The sequence below is a fragment of the Marmota monax genome, unplaced genomic scaffold, assembly GCF_021218885.2.
Source record: "Marmota monax isolate L192 unplaced genomic scaffold, Marmota_monax_Labrador192_F-V1.1 WCK01_AAM20220418_F8-fsc00037, whole genome shotgun sequence".
Lineage (NCBI taxonomy): Eukaryota > Metazoa > Chordata > Mammalia > Rodentia > Sciuridae > Marmota > Marmota monax.
This window is the reverse complement of record NW_026693245.1, coordinates 12,707,958-12,723,902: the sequence shown is the minus strand read 5'-3', so window position 1 is coordinate 12,723,902 and position 15,945 is coordinate 12,707,958. Positions and strand designations below refer to the sequence as shown.

The following is a 15,945-nucleotide window of genomic DNA, read 5'->3' as shown; positions in this document are numbered from 1 at the left end:
GTAGAGGGAGATTGCGGTTCAAGGTTTCTTGAAGCCACAGGAATGTGGAAGGCAACAGAAGAGAATGGATCAATGGAACTTTCTGTACACACATAAGCAATTTTCTAGAGGCTGGAAAATAGATGCCAGGTGGGAAAAAGGAGAAGCCAGATGACGTGCAAAACTCATGTAGGGTACCCCAGAGTCTATACTTCTGTTTTCCCGACAAAAGTAACCCTGACAGCTACCACCCCTCACCCCACAAAGTACTCACTGCACAAAGCTGGCACTCAACACATCCATAATTCTTCTTAGTACAATTCTCATGACATAACCTGACCAACCACATGAAACCTAATGAAGGAAACAACCGTTGTCATTGGCAACAAACGCAGGAGTTGCATCACAAGCAAACCACATACTTGATTCCACAGAGCAGAAGGCTGGAGAACAGCCTGCAGAAACGTGGCACTGTCCTTCACTATGCATGTGATATGAAAAAATGATAAGAAGAGCCATATTAATTTTTAAAGCATGCAGAAGCCAATTATGTTTTCATTCTTATAAGAGCTATTACAGATTGTTTTGCCTAAAAGTGACTTAAAAATGCCACCTGTCTGCCCACTAAGCATGAACAATAGCATCCCCTTCCTCATCTTCATCATCTGAAATACTGTCAAGAAGGGGAGGAGTGTTTCATAGCTCACCACCCTTGGCTGCTTTACAGTGGTTCACATTCTCTTCTGAGAGAGGACAGCAATCCAGACCTACGTATCTTTGTGTCATTTTCACATAAATGCATTCCTGGAACAGAGAGGGTGCTCAGTGTATGTGGGTTGAATGTATGAATCAAACAATAGAGTGCTAATCTTTAGGAATAGTCTTCTATTGATAATTTTATCATGAGAAATTTGCTAGTAGTTGCAAATGAAAGCTACAAATACCTAAATTTGGGGATAGTAGTCATATCATACTCTTTTCTATTTCATACCCTTGAGTTTTTCCTATTCTGCCTATGCAATGAAAAAAAATGTGGATTTAGTTATAAACTAATATATTTGTACCCAGTATTAAAAGATGTAAATATCATGTCAATTCCAAGAGAAGAATAACTTTGTAGTGAATAAAACTTTTCAAAATATTGTGTCCATTTTAAAGTAAGATTAATTTAAGACAGCAATTATGGGTAAGCAAAATAAATCTGTATATTGTTTTAAGTTTTAGTGACTGAAATGGTACAATGTTTACTCCTTTCAAATAGGCTCCCTAAAATCCTGCTTAATTCCAAACATGTTTTGAAATAGTAAAAATAATGCTAATTTGCTTACCAAATGTCAAGAGTGACACGTGGTTTATTGCATGTTTCAACCTGTTCCATGCCCGGTCCTTCATTACATACCTCAGTCACAGATTGTAAGATTTTACTGTTTACCTTTTCCTTTTCATTTGAGTCAGAAAGAACTGAGTGGAGTTTGAGTCTCCTCTATATTTAAAATATCATCTGCACTAGTTTTGATCCTGGTTGTTCATCCACAAAGTCCTAAGAACTTTGGTTTACAACTGTGAATGTTAAAAAGCACGATTCTTTTTAATTTTGTGGTTTTGTTTTTAATTTGGAAATTGCATTTGGAATCACAGGCATGCACTTCCTGGTTCTCCTGGAGAGCTGTGGGTTTTGGGAGGGAACTCCTTATTCCCTTGCTTGATTGGCAGTTACTTCTCATGCAGATCGAGTCCTAAAATTCTTCTGAGCTCAGACAAGTTGCCTGGCATTTTTTTTTTTTAACTTCTAACACCGAACATCAATAACAACTCTCTGAGTGGTTCCAGGGTTGATAAAATGCAGCCAAATATCAAATTATGTTTTGTAAATAAACATGAATGAATTATATCTGGTTGTAAAGTAGTTAGAAATGGATAATACCCTTTCATGTAAAATGAATATTTTAGACTAGAAAAGCACAAATGGATTGAAGATTGGTACAGGGGCCTGAGGAAGGTAGTCCTAAGAGAGTAGAGCAAGACCATGTAGCCCAGAGAAGAAAAAGATTGTCTCACAGTTCTTAATGGACTCTGATTCCTCTCTGGAAAACAGATGGCCATTTCTATCAGGACTGTGCAGAATGAATGACCTTAACGTATAGATGTGGGTGCTCATTTTTCTCAAGCTGCATTTCTGTCAAACTTGGCTACACATTAAAATCATCTGAGAGGCTTTATAAGGAATTGAACTTCAGAGTACTCTACCACTTTTACAAAAGGACTGATGTCCAGGTCCCACCCTTAGAGATTCTTCCTGATTTTCTTTGGGGCATGGCCTGGACACTGAACTTAACTTTTCAGGTGATTTTAATATATAGCCAAGATTGAAAATGTAGGTATAGGTTGAAGGATTTCAAGACCTCTGCTGGTGCCTGAAATCTTCCCATTATAGTTTCTCTGGTATGTTCAGACATAGTTTCTAGAAGCTCCTGGCTGATATGAACTATGTTCCTTTGGATGGGATAATGTATCAGTACATCTGTACTAACATCCAGGTGTTACTTAGAAAAACAGAGACAAGTTACAGAAGGAAGAGAAGAAGGGGCTGGGAAAGTCCCAATGCTTGGACAAAGAGGGCCGAGATCATCCCATGGAGCAAAAAGGAGATTTTAGATCATCACATTCTATTATAGAGATTACATTTGTTGCCAGGTGTGGTAGTGCACACCTATAATCCCAGCTTCTCAGGAGGCTGAGGTGGGAGTATCACAAGTAGAAGACCAGTCTCCTCAATTTAGCAAGACCCTGTATCCACAAAATAAAAAGGACTTGGAATGTAGCTCAATGGTAAAGCACTCCTAGGTTCAATCCTTAGTGTACACACACACACACACACACACACACACAAATCAGATATGTTTCATTGTCTTTCATACCTGGTTTTAACTCCTATAGGTCTCCCAACATATTGTTTATAAAATTCTCAAAATTTGTTAGAGCACAATTGCTTGCAATCTACAATTTCTTAAATGAATTCATAAATTGTATCACTTAGGTGAAAAGGAAACAGCCTAGGATTACATATAAAACAGACTGACATAGATGGGTAAGGTGGATAAAACCAAGAGGTCTTTAAATTCCTTTACAATCTCCAAATTGTGTGATTCTTAGCTTCAAGGTCTTATATTTCAAAAAATAAGTTGGTTATCACTAAAGTAGGTGACTTGTGGCCCTGTGAGAGAGTAAAACATGATACAAAGGTAAAAGGAAGGACCTCCTTTTCTGAAATGTTTCCATATAAAAGCAGCATGTGACTTAAGAATCCAGGGCTCACTATAATCTCCATATGTCAGTATGTCTTTTGACCAACCAATTATTGAGCACTTATTACGTACTATATGATAATCCTAGATTTGTCAGGCCTCCTCTTAAAAAGTGGGACCTATGCCCAAGAAAGGCATTAGCAATACATATATTTGATAAAGGAATCTTATCTAGAAACTATAAAGAACTTCTAAAAGTAGTCAGGTGTGTTGGCACACACCTGTAATCCCAGCTGCTTGGGAGACTGAGGAAGGAGGATTTCTAGTTCAAAACCAGCCTCAGCAAAAGCGAGGTGCTAAGCAACTCAGAGAGACCCTGTCTTTGAATAAAATACTAAAATAGGACTGGGGATGTGACTCAGTAGTAGAGTGCTCTGAAGTTCAATTCCTTGTATGCTCCCTCCCCCCAAAAAAAAGAACTTCTAAAAGTTAATACAAAAAACAGTAGTTTTAAGAAAATCACAAAAGAGGCTCTTCACTTAGAAAAAAATCATGTAACTACTAAACAGCAGTGTTTGGGAGCTGATCTATCTAACTTAACAATAAACTGTGTTTAATCATCTGGGCATTTGGTAAGAAGACTGGTAAACTCATCAATTATTTAAAACTATATGAACTTTCAACTAATATTAATATTAAAAACAAAGGCAATACAAATTACTCTAAACTTTTCCCTTCCTGATAATTTCATGACATTATTTATGTTCTTGATGCATTTTCTTATTGCATCTGTTTGATGGAAACACTATACAATGATACAATACAGTGAATCTCTTCCCAACTTCCCGCCTCTATATTCACTGATGCCACATTGGTTTCTTGAAACCAGCCAAGAAATTTCCCTCGTCAATGACAAATGAGTGAAATTAATCATACTTTTTGGTTGTTTCACTTTTGTCCTACTTGTTAACATAAACCAAAAGATCAACCAGTAGTTGTATAGATACTACATTCCCTTGTCCATTGCAACTTTGATTTGGCTACCTCTGTGGTCATCTATTCTGTCACCATCATTTCAGATAAGAAAACATACAACTAGAGTATGGTTGGCTTGACTCAGCTAAAGGACAAGTATGGCACAGTCAGGACTAGAATTCTAGCCAAGTGTTCATTTAATCACACAGAAATTGTTTACTTAAGGATGCTGCAGTGACGTTACTATCAGACCAGGATCCAATAAGTCTGTGAGTTGATTCTTTCTCTGTAGACTGTTGATTTTGCTCAGGGGAAAAATTCCACAAAAGAGTAAGATTCCTGGCCAGCCATTTCAGCTTCCATGCTGACTTGTAAGTGAGGGAGCAGGCAGGAAGGATAAATGCCCAGCACAATCCATCTTTATTATAGGAAAAGCAATTTAAAAGATAGTTTACTGAGCAGCGCCAGAACATTACTGAAAAAAGAAAGTTAATGCCTTTTTCTTCTCAAAAGCCTTCTACAACATGTAGATATTGTCATATTAGAGACACTTCTGGGAAAAGCTTTGTCAATGAAAACTGCTAAAGAGCTAAAATTGAACACTGACTGGGAAGCAGAGCGAAAAATACCTTCCCCCTTCTGTGAATTTTAATGGTAGCCACTGATGCTCTTCCTAATTTCTTCTACACTAGAAACATAAAAAAATAGAAGATATTCTTGAGGGAGGAAGGGATTTGACAACTAGTGCAGGGAAATTGATGGTGACATGAGGCTGTTTGAGGGGGAAAATGTGGGAATTCAAGCACTGTTGGTGGGAGTATAAATTGAATCATCCACTTTGGAGAACAATTTGGCAGTTTTAATGAAGATTTAAATAATGTAGATATGTTACCACTTAGAATCCTATTTCTAACTATCCATTATTTAAGACAAATATGTTACCAATGAAAGGTATGACCCATGATTTGCAAAGTTGTTCTTTGTACATAATAGTAGGAAAAAATAGAAATTTGAATTATCTTCTATAGGCAACTGGCTAATGAATTATGAAACAGCCATATTACAGACTAAAACATATTAGCTAAAAATGACAGAGGATATTTTGTTGAAGAAAATAAGCAAGTTACTAGATGATTATTAAATATGATACTTTTAAAAAATATTTCAGGAAACAGAAATAAACCTTTCTATGGGCACATAAAATTACATGAAATCTCATGAATGAAGGTCTACAATTTATTGTCCATTATATTAGCCACTAGTCACATAAGGCTACTTAAATAAATAAATGGAATAAAAATTAAAATTCAGTATCTCAGTTGTACTTGCTGCATTTCAAGAGCAAATAGCTGCATTTGACTGGTGATCTCTATAATGGAAAACCAGAACTCCAGGAAGAGAGGCACATACCAGGTTACCTGTGGGGAGGGCTGAGTTTGGGGATGTGTCTATAGAATCTTCAGATTTCTACAGAACTTTTAAAATGTTTACAATGAAAATATATATTACCTAGATAATTTAAAGTAAATACATTGGTGAAATGAAAAACATGCTTAACAAGATTTCCCAACATTTTAGATGTTTAATAAAAAGATTAGTGTAAATTGACTTGGTCATGCTGTATTTTTATGCTGTTAACTATCTAAAAGCACACACACAAAATGCTAAAACAAACTATACCAAACCCTTTTCTCCCCATTTCTCCACCTTTGATAAGTGTCTAAACACTAACCATGGGCATTTAAAGCACAAGGATCATGAAGTAACAGCATCTCAGACTGAGGGGTTTCACTATGGGTGCAATAAAAGCATGTCTTTGTCACACATTTTTTCTCTTTGTAATTGATTAAATGATTACTGGTTGGCTCTGTGTAATGTTTATATAATTTTAGAATATAAATGGCAGTTATTAGGCTCACTGGATTATTTAACTTTGTAATAATAGTGTAATAGGTATTCCTATTTATTTTGTTAGGGCTTACAATAATAATTTCAGAAAGGAGCTGGGAGTGAAGCTCAGTAGTAGAGTGTTTTCCTAGTACTAGGGTTCCATCCTCAGCACCACCATCACAACACACACACACACACACACACACACACACACACTAATAATAATAATAATACTTTTAGGATAAAAAAATCAGAATTTATTAACCATCTGAACATATTCAGGTCAGAATAACTTCTTGGAAAGCACTAGAATGAAAAGCATGTATCTGCCTTTGCAGTTTTCCATGAACTATAGGACATAGATTTCCTAGACACACACTTTCCTGATTAAGTAGTCGTGAAACTTCTAATGGTAGCCATCCTTGGCAATAATTTATATGGCAGTGCAGGCTAGAGCTGAAGTCTCAGCTGACTGTGAGGACGAATATTGTCTTCAGACACACAAGCATCAGCCTTCCTACTGTGCCAAGGGAACCAAGTACATACTATTTGTCCCATTAAATGCTTTAGAATAATTAAGTATATTACATTTAGGAAGCAGTCTACCAGTTTTAAAATTTGCCTTATGATTTCAATTAGTAATAAAGAAATAGGTAGAGAATTTTATCACACTTGCAAAAGAAATTGTTTCAACTTCTATTAACTCATTCTTGCCTTATCTTGAAAGTCTAGATGTAACATAGCAAAGTCTTCTTATATAATTGAAACTTTTAGAGTATATTTACTCTTATGAAAAAAAATTGTTTTTGATTTGTTATGTATTTGTTATGTAATATTAGGTAATACAAGTTATTTTAAAATGTATTATTTATTAAAATATCAGCGGCTGATTTAACACTACACAAATGGCCGCATATAAAGGAGTAGCATCACCTGGGTCCAAGTTATCTTCCCTCATTTGCAAGATTTTATTAGCTGTCCATCCCTACTTACTCTAGTGCATGGATACTGGATACTCTTGCTGGTCCATGAGTGACACACACACCTCCAAGAAGACCAGGAAAGTTCATATTATTTATCAGCAATGTTCACGGAGATGCTTGTAGTAAGTCCAGTTGAGTTCCTGGAAACATTCATCTCTGGAAATGCTGGAGCATGCAGATGGGCTCAGAGCCAAGCAAGTCTTCATCCATAAATCCCATTAACATATTAAATGGCATAGAGCTCTTATTGTGAGGTAATTCTTGATTGTATTCAACACAGTCCAATTATTTTTCAAATCATAAAATGCTTTTAAAAAAAATTTTATACAACACTTTTTAAAATTAGCCCAAGCGAGTCTTTGGTGGGGTATACTTTGGAAAATGTTCGCTCAGAGGTTCCTCTTATCGCCTAAAAGGTTAATTAAGCCCCGAAGTTTTGAAAATCTGACTTCTTATGTAACACTGAATATACCTCTCTCTGCAGTTTCATTATTTTAGAACCAAAACAATGCTTTGATTCCAAATATTAAATTAACTTAGGCATTGCTCTCCCACTCTGTCTCCCTAGCTGTGACTCAGATGTCAGAACAAATTTTTTCACCCAGTTAGGGAAGAAATTTTCACAAGTTTCAGGGCCATAAATACATCAAGAAGGCAACGCTTTAGTGTGGCACTGTCTTGTTTCCCATTCTCATTTTCCTTAGATTTTGAATATATCCTTTCCTTGACACTTCTTAAGCATGGTCTGTAGTACTCATCAACCTCCTGTGCAAGTGAAAGAGATCATCTCGCACTTGATAATGGGTTTTCTTAAATTGCATACAAGTGAAACTTGCAGTCAAAGTCTAGGATCTGATGTATATTTCATTGTTCTCTTTTTTTATTTCAATGCAACTTTTTTCTGAAAATGTGTTTTGTTTTAAAGACAACTTTATTGAGATATAATCCACATGTCATATCATTCACACTTTTAAAGTCTATGCTCTGAACATGCTAAAAACCACTGGACCACACATTTTTTGAGTTTTAAAACCTCAGTAACCTGGCACTTCTTACTGGAAAACACTTCCAGAGAGGTGAAATGAACTTGTTCAAGGTGACTTAGCTTGGTAATTGTAGAATAAAACTCTGGTTCATATAATGCCCTTTGTGAAAGTGCCCCACATAAACATCTAGGTTTCAGAATGTTCCTCCTAGTTAGGTATGAAAAAATAATGTTATCCCTGGAAATAGGATTTGCTTGTGAGAAAAGACCTTAAATATGAAAAATTCCAACTACAGTTATAAACCCCTGAATTACAGACACTCTCAGTGAAATACACTGTCTCATAAAAAACATATCAAAAAACCAGAATGACTGAGAAGGGGATTCTATGTGAGGGTCTGAGGGAAGTTTTCCAGTTATATTATGCTAATTTGAGAAAGAATCTAAAAGTCCTCTCCTGGGGCCAGTAGGGTGATGAGGAAGTGGATTCCTTGGTGCCAGGTTTTAAATAAGTCACTGTTGTGTTATATTCCTCAGAGTTTAGGACATAGGTTGGATTCTGTTCATTTTCATGTCTATTGTGTAGACCAGGAAATCAAACATTTGTTTTTTCTTGTTAACTTTCATAATGAGCAAAGACTCTGAAGGAGTACTCCAAATCTTTTTTCAACTACCTGTGTCTGTTGTTTGTGACACAGTGAACAATTTGGGGGAGTTTGGAGATCTCTTGGTTTTGACTTTGAGAAGATATGGATCTTTCTGGGTGTGCATGACCTTGAGGAAGTAATTTAACTTTGTTTTGAAATCTAATTTTTCTCAGCTTTAAGATGTGGGAAAGAATGCCAACCTCATTAGAATGATTGTGAAACTCAAAGTAATTAATAAATCAAAGTGTTTATGCTTACTGCACTTATGTGCTGCACTTCAATCTGGAGACTTTTTCAGTAATTCAGCAGGCTGAGGTATAGCCTAAAGACAGAGTGGGATGTAGGGTTCTCTTTTATTTACTTATTTGTTTTTGGTTTGCAAGCTGAAAGGCAAAATGCATGGTTATCCTTCCCACTGAAAGATAGTTTGGAAATAGTAGGGTATGATAATATATTAAAATTTTTAGTGGCCATTGAACTTACTGTATAATATTTAGAGAGGGCATTTTGAGTTTCATTTTAGGAAAGTAATTAGCAATGGCTCTTCTATTACTGGACTTCAAAAAGTCAATGTTTTGGGAGAAAAGTAGAAGCTCTTGCCTTGTTTATATTGCAGTTTTTTTTTCACAAATAAAATAAACATGCTGTGTTAATATTGCTGATATGAGTTGGTACTTAGAAAATGTTAACTTTTCTCTCAATCAAAATCTTGACTTACTATTTCAGTAGATATCTAACATTTAATTGTAATCTAGAAAAATTTAACTAGATTTTTATTAAAATGAATTGAGCTTGGAAGAATATGATTGTATGCTCAAAATGTAACTGTCATGTAAATCAAGACATTCATTTGTTTTGTTCAGTAAATTTTAGAAAACTTTAAAATACTACAAGGCTTTGATGATTAATTAGGTAATCCTAAGTAGCTGGGATTACCATATTTGATAAGATGGAATGTATAATTAATTATGCTAAGAAATGTCCAAGTTTTGACTTTTTGTATTGATTTTTGCACTCCTAGAGAGCCAGTAAACAAATTCTTGTGATTTTTACTTCCCTAGCTTCTTTACATTTCTACACAAATTTGTATTGAATAGGAGCTATTGAAATAGCCTTCAAAATACTTTGATTTCAAATTATAGTACATATTGCCAGCACATTAATCTTATTTAAAAATTTGGAGACAGGGTCTCACTATGTTGCTGAGGCTGGTCTTGAACTTGAGATTTTCCTGCCTCGGTCGCTCAAGCAGCTGGGATTACAGATGGGTGCCACCTTGGACACTTCTTTTGACCCTTGAAGCATCAATAACTTCCATTGTTAATTTGACTTTTTTCGTGTATTCTCTTTGTTGGGAGGGTTGTATATATCTTCTATTATTCATGTAGATATTTTATTTTGCAATTCTTACTTGGTTAGCCCCTCTCCATTTTACTCTTCCAATTAGCCTAGAACCTAATTAAAGTTCAGTGATGATGAGAAAGACTGAAAAAGCTATGTCCTACAATGTTCAGATGAACTTTTAGATAAAGAGATGGTATAATTTTCTAAATAAAAATAAATCATGATGAAAATTGAGGTCAAATAATTTTAGAAGATTTTATTTTCAAAGTGGAAAACTACCATGGAGTTTAAAACTTATTTCCATCAAAGGAGTCAAGGCATATAGATGGGGGGTGGGTGGGAAAGCCCTCAGGAATTCCACCTCCAGCTGCTCTTACTTAAATACCATGCCTCTATAGGAACTCCATGACTTGGCAGCCTTCATAGGTTGTCACGGTGTGTGTTCTGAGTACAGTCAAGGGCAGAATTTAGTGCTAACTGGACCAAGAATTCAAAACCCTCAAGTGTCTATTATTTCCCCGAGAAATTGCTATAATTGATTTTAAATTTTAGAGCAGCTTTTCTATCTGGGGTGTTGTGGTATAGCATCAAAACCAAAGGCCTGTCACCTCAGACTTCAAATCCCACATCTACTGATGTTTGAATTATGATGCCGTTTGGCAAGTTCTGTAACTTCCTATGCTCTCATCTATGAAATAGCATAAAACAAAACAAAAGAAAAACCACCCTTAGGTTGATTGCAATAATTAAATCAAATAAAATGTAAAATTCCAGGCACGTAATTTGTATCTAGTAAGTGTACATTTCTGGTATCATTTACTGGATGCTTCTTGTGTATCAAGTACTTTTTAAAAATTTTTTTTCTAATTAGTAGTACATGACAGTAGAATGCATTTTGACACATCATACATAAAAGGAGTATAACTTCTCATTCTTCTGGTTGTATGTGATGTAGAGTTACAATGGTCATGTGATCATATATGCACATAGGGTAATAATGTCTGATTCATTCTACTAATCTTCTTGCCCCCTCCCTTTTTTTCACTCTCTTCTGTATAATCCAAAGCACATTTTATTTCATGAAATTAACATATTTGATCCTTGCATAATTTTTACATAATAGTTGTCTTCCTCCTCATCCTCCTTTTCCTCCTCATAATTATCCTCATTCTATTTCACAGATGAAGAGCCACAAAGTAATACAAATAGTAAAGAGCACAGTTGGGGTTCAAGACAAGCTTTTCAGCTCCAAACACATGCCACACCCTCTTAACCATTAGACAACAACCTCTCGTGCACTCTGTGGTCATTTCCACGGACCACATCCTATGGGCAATTTGAAAACAATCTCATAGTAATACATATTTACCTAATTAAAACAAAGTCAGGAGAAGCCAACAATGCTTTCTTTAGTCAAGTATAAATCATTTTAATTTATCCATTCTTTTGAATGAACCACACAATTGTTTCTTTTCAATTGTGGGAAATCCCGCACTTGCAGTTACCTGGACAAGGGTATATTTTTCCAATCTTTGTCCTGCTTAAATCGTGTGTTCTTTGTTTTACTGTCCATGAATAATTAATAAAACAAAATGTTGTCAAGTTCTGAATAATCTAAAAAAACATTTGAAAACCCAAGAGGTATCTAGTAAAACTTTATGAAGTTGAGATATTATCTGCTGTTCTAGGTGTGGGTGATTTTATCAAAACACTTCGCCCACTTTCAAATTTCCACTTGTAAAAACCTACGGCCTTATTTGGCTGTCACAGTACAGTGTTTTCCAGACGAGTTTCTGGTAGCTAATTTTAAAGAGACTTTGTGCAAAAGGCAGGTTCTGGAGTGCTCCTGTTGGAAAAGCTCCTCTTGACCCTCTACATTACTATGAAGGACATGGCCAGTCTATCTAAGACTTACCCACCTTTTTATCATCAGAACTTGACAGATTTATATTTCCTAAGGCAGTGATTTTCAAGTCTGACTTTGCAACACAGCTGGGTTTTTTCAAGTTGTTTCAAGGGGTCTTAGCAAAGAATTTGTAAAACAAAATTAAATTTTTATTTTTAAAAAGCAGCATGCATCATTTGAGGGAATAGCGGTTGTTAGGAAATTAATTGAATGATGATGATAGGATATTGGGACCTGTGAAGAGGCTCTCAATCCTGCTCTATTTTGATAGAGCCCTTCAACACCCACCAAAACAATGGGAGATTTGCAGAATGCCCTCCTTTAGGTTTAGTCCATGTCTAACCACCGGCCCAATGGAATTTTAACAGAATATTGTCTTATCTTCTATTTAAGCTTAGTTGTGCTCATCAACAAAGTGCCAAGTCTCTATGAGCATCCTATATAAATACCATTTATGAGAAGACCAGCATGTAAACAGTGTGTTCTTCGTAAGTGCCTTATACGGGGCCACTGAAAGCAAGAAGAAGAATCTGGGATCTCTTGAACTTAATGAATTTCTAAATAAAAAGCCCATATTATTCTAAGTAGTATATTTTTCTATACTAGTCATTAAGAGTCATTTTGGTCTCTTTAAAAGCAGACATTTAAACATCTCCAGCACGAAGGCTCTTGTGTGGGTCCTTGGACTGTATTTCTGAATGTCTGTGGTTTTGTACTCGTCACCTGTGGCTAGACTACAAGCTCTCTGGTGGCAAGGGCATCATCAAGCTCCTCTTTGAAAGGCATTAAGCACTCAGTATGGTGCTTAGTACAAAGTAAATGCCCCCAAATATATGTTGAATTTAAATGAATCTTGAAAAAGTGAGAAAATTTTTGAAGATTTTATTTTTTCCATGTCAGTTTGTTGTATACTAGCTTTTTATTGACATTATTCTATATTGTGAATTGTTTTCTTTGAACCTGAACAATTTTTGTGTCTACTTTTTTCCTTTCTTTTCTTTTGCATTTTTATTTTTTTTAGTTATACATAACACTAGGATTTATTTTGACAAAATTATAAAAGCATGGAATATAATTGTCCTCAGTTCCCAGCACTTCCCCTTTTCCTCCCCTCCTATCTCCCCCTGTTCCCTTCTCTCTACTGATTCTTCTGCTAAATATTTAGTTATAGTTTTTTAAAATTGGTGTCTTGTGGACATACATGATGGTGAGATTCATTGTGGTTTATTTATATACATACATAGAAAAGTTAGATCAAACTCATTTTACTGTCTTTCCCTATCCCATTCCTTCTCCCTCCCCTTCAATCCTCTTGGTTCTTTTTGATCTTTTTTCTTTTCTTTTCTTTTTTGACTGTGTGACTGCAGAGTTTCTCTTCCTTCTTATTTCATTCCTTTTTCTTATCTTTTTACCCAAAATTTGCTTCATTATTATATTTGCACTTTCTAGTTTTATTTTCATTTCTGGTGGGTACAAATCTTTCTTATCTTCCTTTCCATTAATGTTTGAACCTCCCAATCTTCAATCTGTATAACAAAGTTCTTTTATCACATATACACACCATTTTCAATTTATTTTCTGAACCTGATTATGTCACTTCCCAGTTGTTCTGGTGTGTTTTCCTATGCATTTTCTAGCCTTTTAATTATGTTAAAATAAGCCCTTTGAGAGGAAGCATTGTACCCCTATTGTGCATAACTACTAAAGCAGCTAGGAGCTCCTCTGCCCACTTTATGAAAATATATGTGTATGTGGAAATGTACTTTATACATACACACATATAATAATAAATGTACATACTACATATAGCATACATATATGTAAAGGATATATATTATATATATGTGTATGTTTATATAGATATATACATTCACTAAGGAACCTTGCCACTTAATTTTGCACATTGCTGAAATCTTATATTTATAAAAACTGTTTAGGAATAATTATTATTTCTCTCTGGTTTTTCAATTTTAAATATTGGTGTAGTGTACTCTGATTAAATCATGACACATAGATCCCTATGAATTGTTACAGGTACCCCAACAGGAGAGATGGACCAAAGGGTTGATCCTATGTTTGTGTGAACAGAAACTAAATATCCCTCCTTATCTGTAACACTCTAAAGAATTGAAGTTTAAGGTGAAGCAGTGTATGGAGGGGGAAAGAAACAGGAAAAACTTACAATTGGCCTAATAATAATCATAGAATCCCTCCCCCGAAAAAAGTCATTGACTCTGTTTCAGTCTCCATTCTGTGTAGATGCATTCGCTCCTTCTTAAGTTTTTATGTCTTTAAAAAAAATGTAAAGTAGTATTAGACCCTGAAAAATATGATTTGATTTCAACCCTAAACTGTCTATAACATCACCAGTCTGCTGTGGATGGAATATAATTTTTTCTCAGTCCCCAGCACTTCCCCTTTCTCTCCCCTCCTATCTTCCCCTATTCCCCTCTCTCTTCTGATTCTTCTGCTAAAGGTTTGGGTTTCCCCTGGAGCTGTTCTAATGTCTGCACTTCTAGTATCCATATAATGAGTCTTAGGCTTTATCACTTACTCACTTGTTACAAGATTTTTACTTTTTTCCCATACAGAAAGTAATTTCTTCTCATTTATTTTGAACCTCTTCTGAATAATTCATCACAAATTAAAATCGTACATTAAAATGCAAAAATAAAATTATGAAAAGCTAGATTTATTTTCCCTTTAATGGTTTAATACATAAAATCATATATTTAACATATGTACTAATTGAAACTTTAAAATCATTTTTTTATTACTTTTATGAAAACCATCTGACCCTCTGGTGGGGTGTGAGCTTTAATGCGAAAGATTACAAACACCATTCATGGTCTGAATCCTGTCCTTTGATGCTTTGAAAGGGCCATCATTAAAAAGGTTGTGGAACACAACGGCAACAACGGCAACCTGTAATATGTTTCACGTGTAATATTTTGAAACCTTTTGTGTGTGTGTGTGTGTGTGTGTGTAGTTTTTAACTAGAGGAGGATGGAGTCCATTTGATGAAATGGACTCTTGGGATTTGTCTTATAATAAGGTGCATGAGACTGAGTTTAGTAGGCAGGGAAATATTTCTCCTGCCTAGCTAGTGCCTGTTTATTCTTCCCTTATAAAAAAAAAAACCAAAGGGCTAGCAATTTTCTTTTATGAATGTAGACTGTAGGGAGATAAGTAGCCCTTGCAGGAGAGGAAGGTCAAGTTCAAAGTTTTTCTTTCCTTTGGATTCAGGAATAAGCAAATGGAAAGCCTGGCCAAACAACTGAGCAGCAGGCATCTGATGGTTAAGCCCTCCCCCCCCAGGACTTTTTATGTACATAAGCAGAAGTCACTCGAGCAGCTGCGGCGCATTAGTTCCAATAGTTTAACAGGCTGCTTTGTAGCGCTGACAAAAGCCGAGCCAGCGCTGTGGCTTCCCTCCATGTTCCTTTGCCTTGCGAGCTCGTCAGTGATCTTTGGCAGGGGCTCGGGAGAGGACGGTGACGTTGAACAGGCTTCCGCAGGGGGTGCGCTCGCCTGGTCGACACGCAGCCCGGTCTCCACCGAGAGATTGAGGCCGAATGAACTAACAACAGCTGGATCCGACCTGCTTTCCCGGACATTTCCCAGACTCCGAGCAAGCAAGGGAATCACTGGAAAGAGGCCAGGCAACCACGTTGCCCTGGATTTTTGCCAACTGTACAAAGTTGACCAGGAAAATGGCTCAGCAGACCACAAGCCCGGACACCTTAACAGTACCTGAAGTGGATAATCCGCATGGTCCCAACCCATGGCTGAACGAGGATCTTGTGAAATCCTTGCGGGAAAACCTGTTGCAGCATGAGAAGTCCAAGACAGCGAGGAAATCCGTTTCTCCCAAGCTCTCCCCAGTGATTTCTCCGAGAAATTCCCCCAGGCTCCTGCGCAGGATGCTTCTCAGTAGCAACATCCCCAAACAGCGTCGTTTCACGGTAGCACATACATGGTAAGGTTTGCA

The 15,945-nt window shown here is 36.1% G+C and overlaps 1 protein-coding gene across 2 annotated transcripts in view; it reads left to right on the top strand.

Moving 5' to 3' along the window:
• The window catches only part of Pde4d (phosphodiesterase 4D), an 816,241-nt gene that overhangs the window by 114,158 nt on the left and 686,138 nt on the right, over positions 1 to 15,945 (top strand). The window contains exon 1 of one of the 2 annotated variants that reach the window (XM_046456221.2): positions 14,727 to 15,933. The exons of the other annotated variant lie outside the window; for it this stretch is intronic. Coding sequence (XP_046312177.1) covers positions 15,668 to 15,933 — 266 coding nt within the window. The 5' untranslated portion in view covers positions 14,727 to 15,667. Of the gene's footprint in view, positions 1 to 14,726; positions 15,934 to 15,945 lie in introns of those variants that run through there. 2 annotated transcript variants of the gene reach the window in all.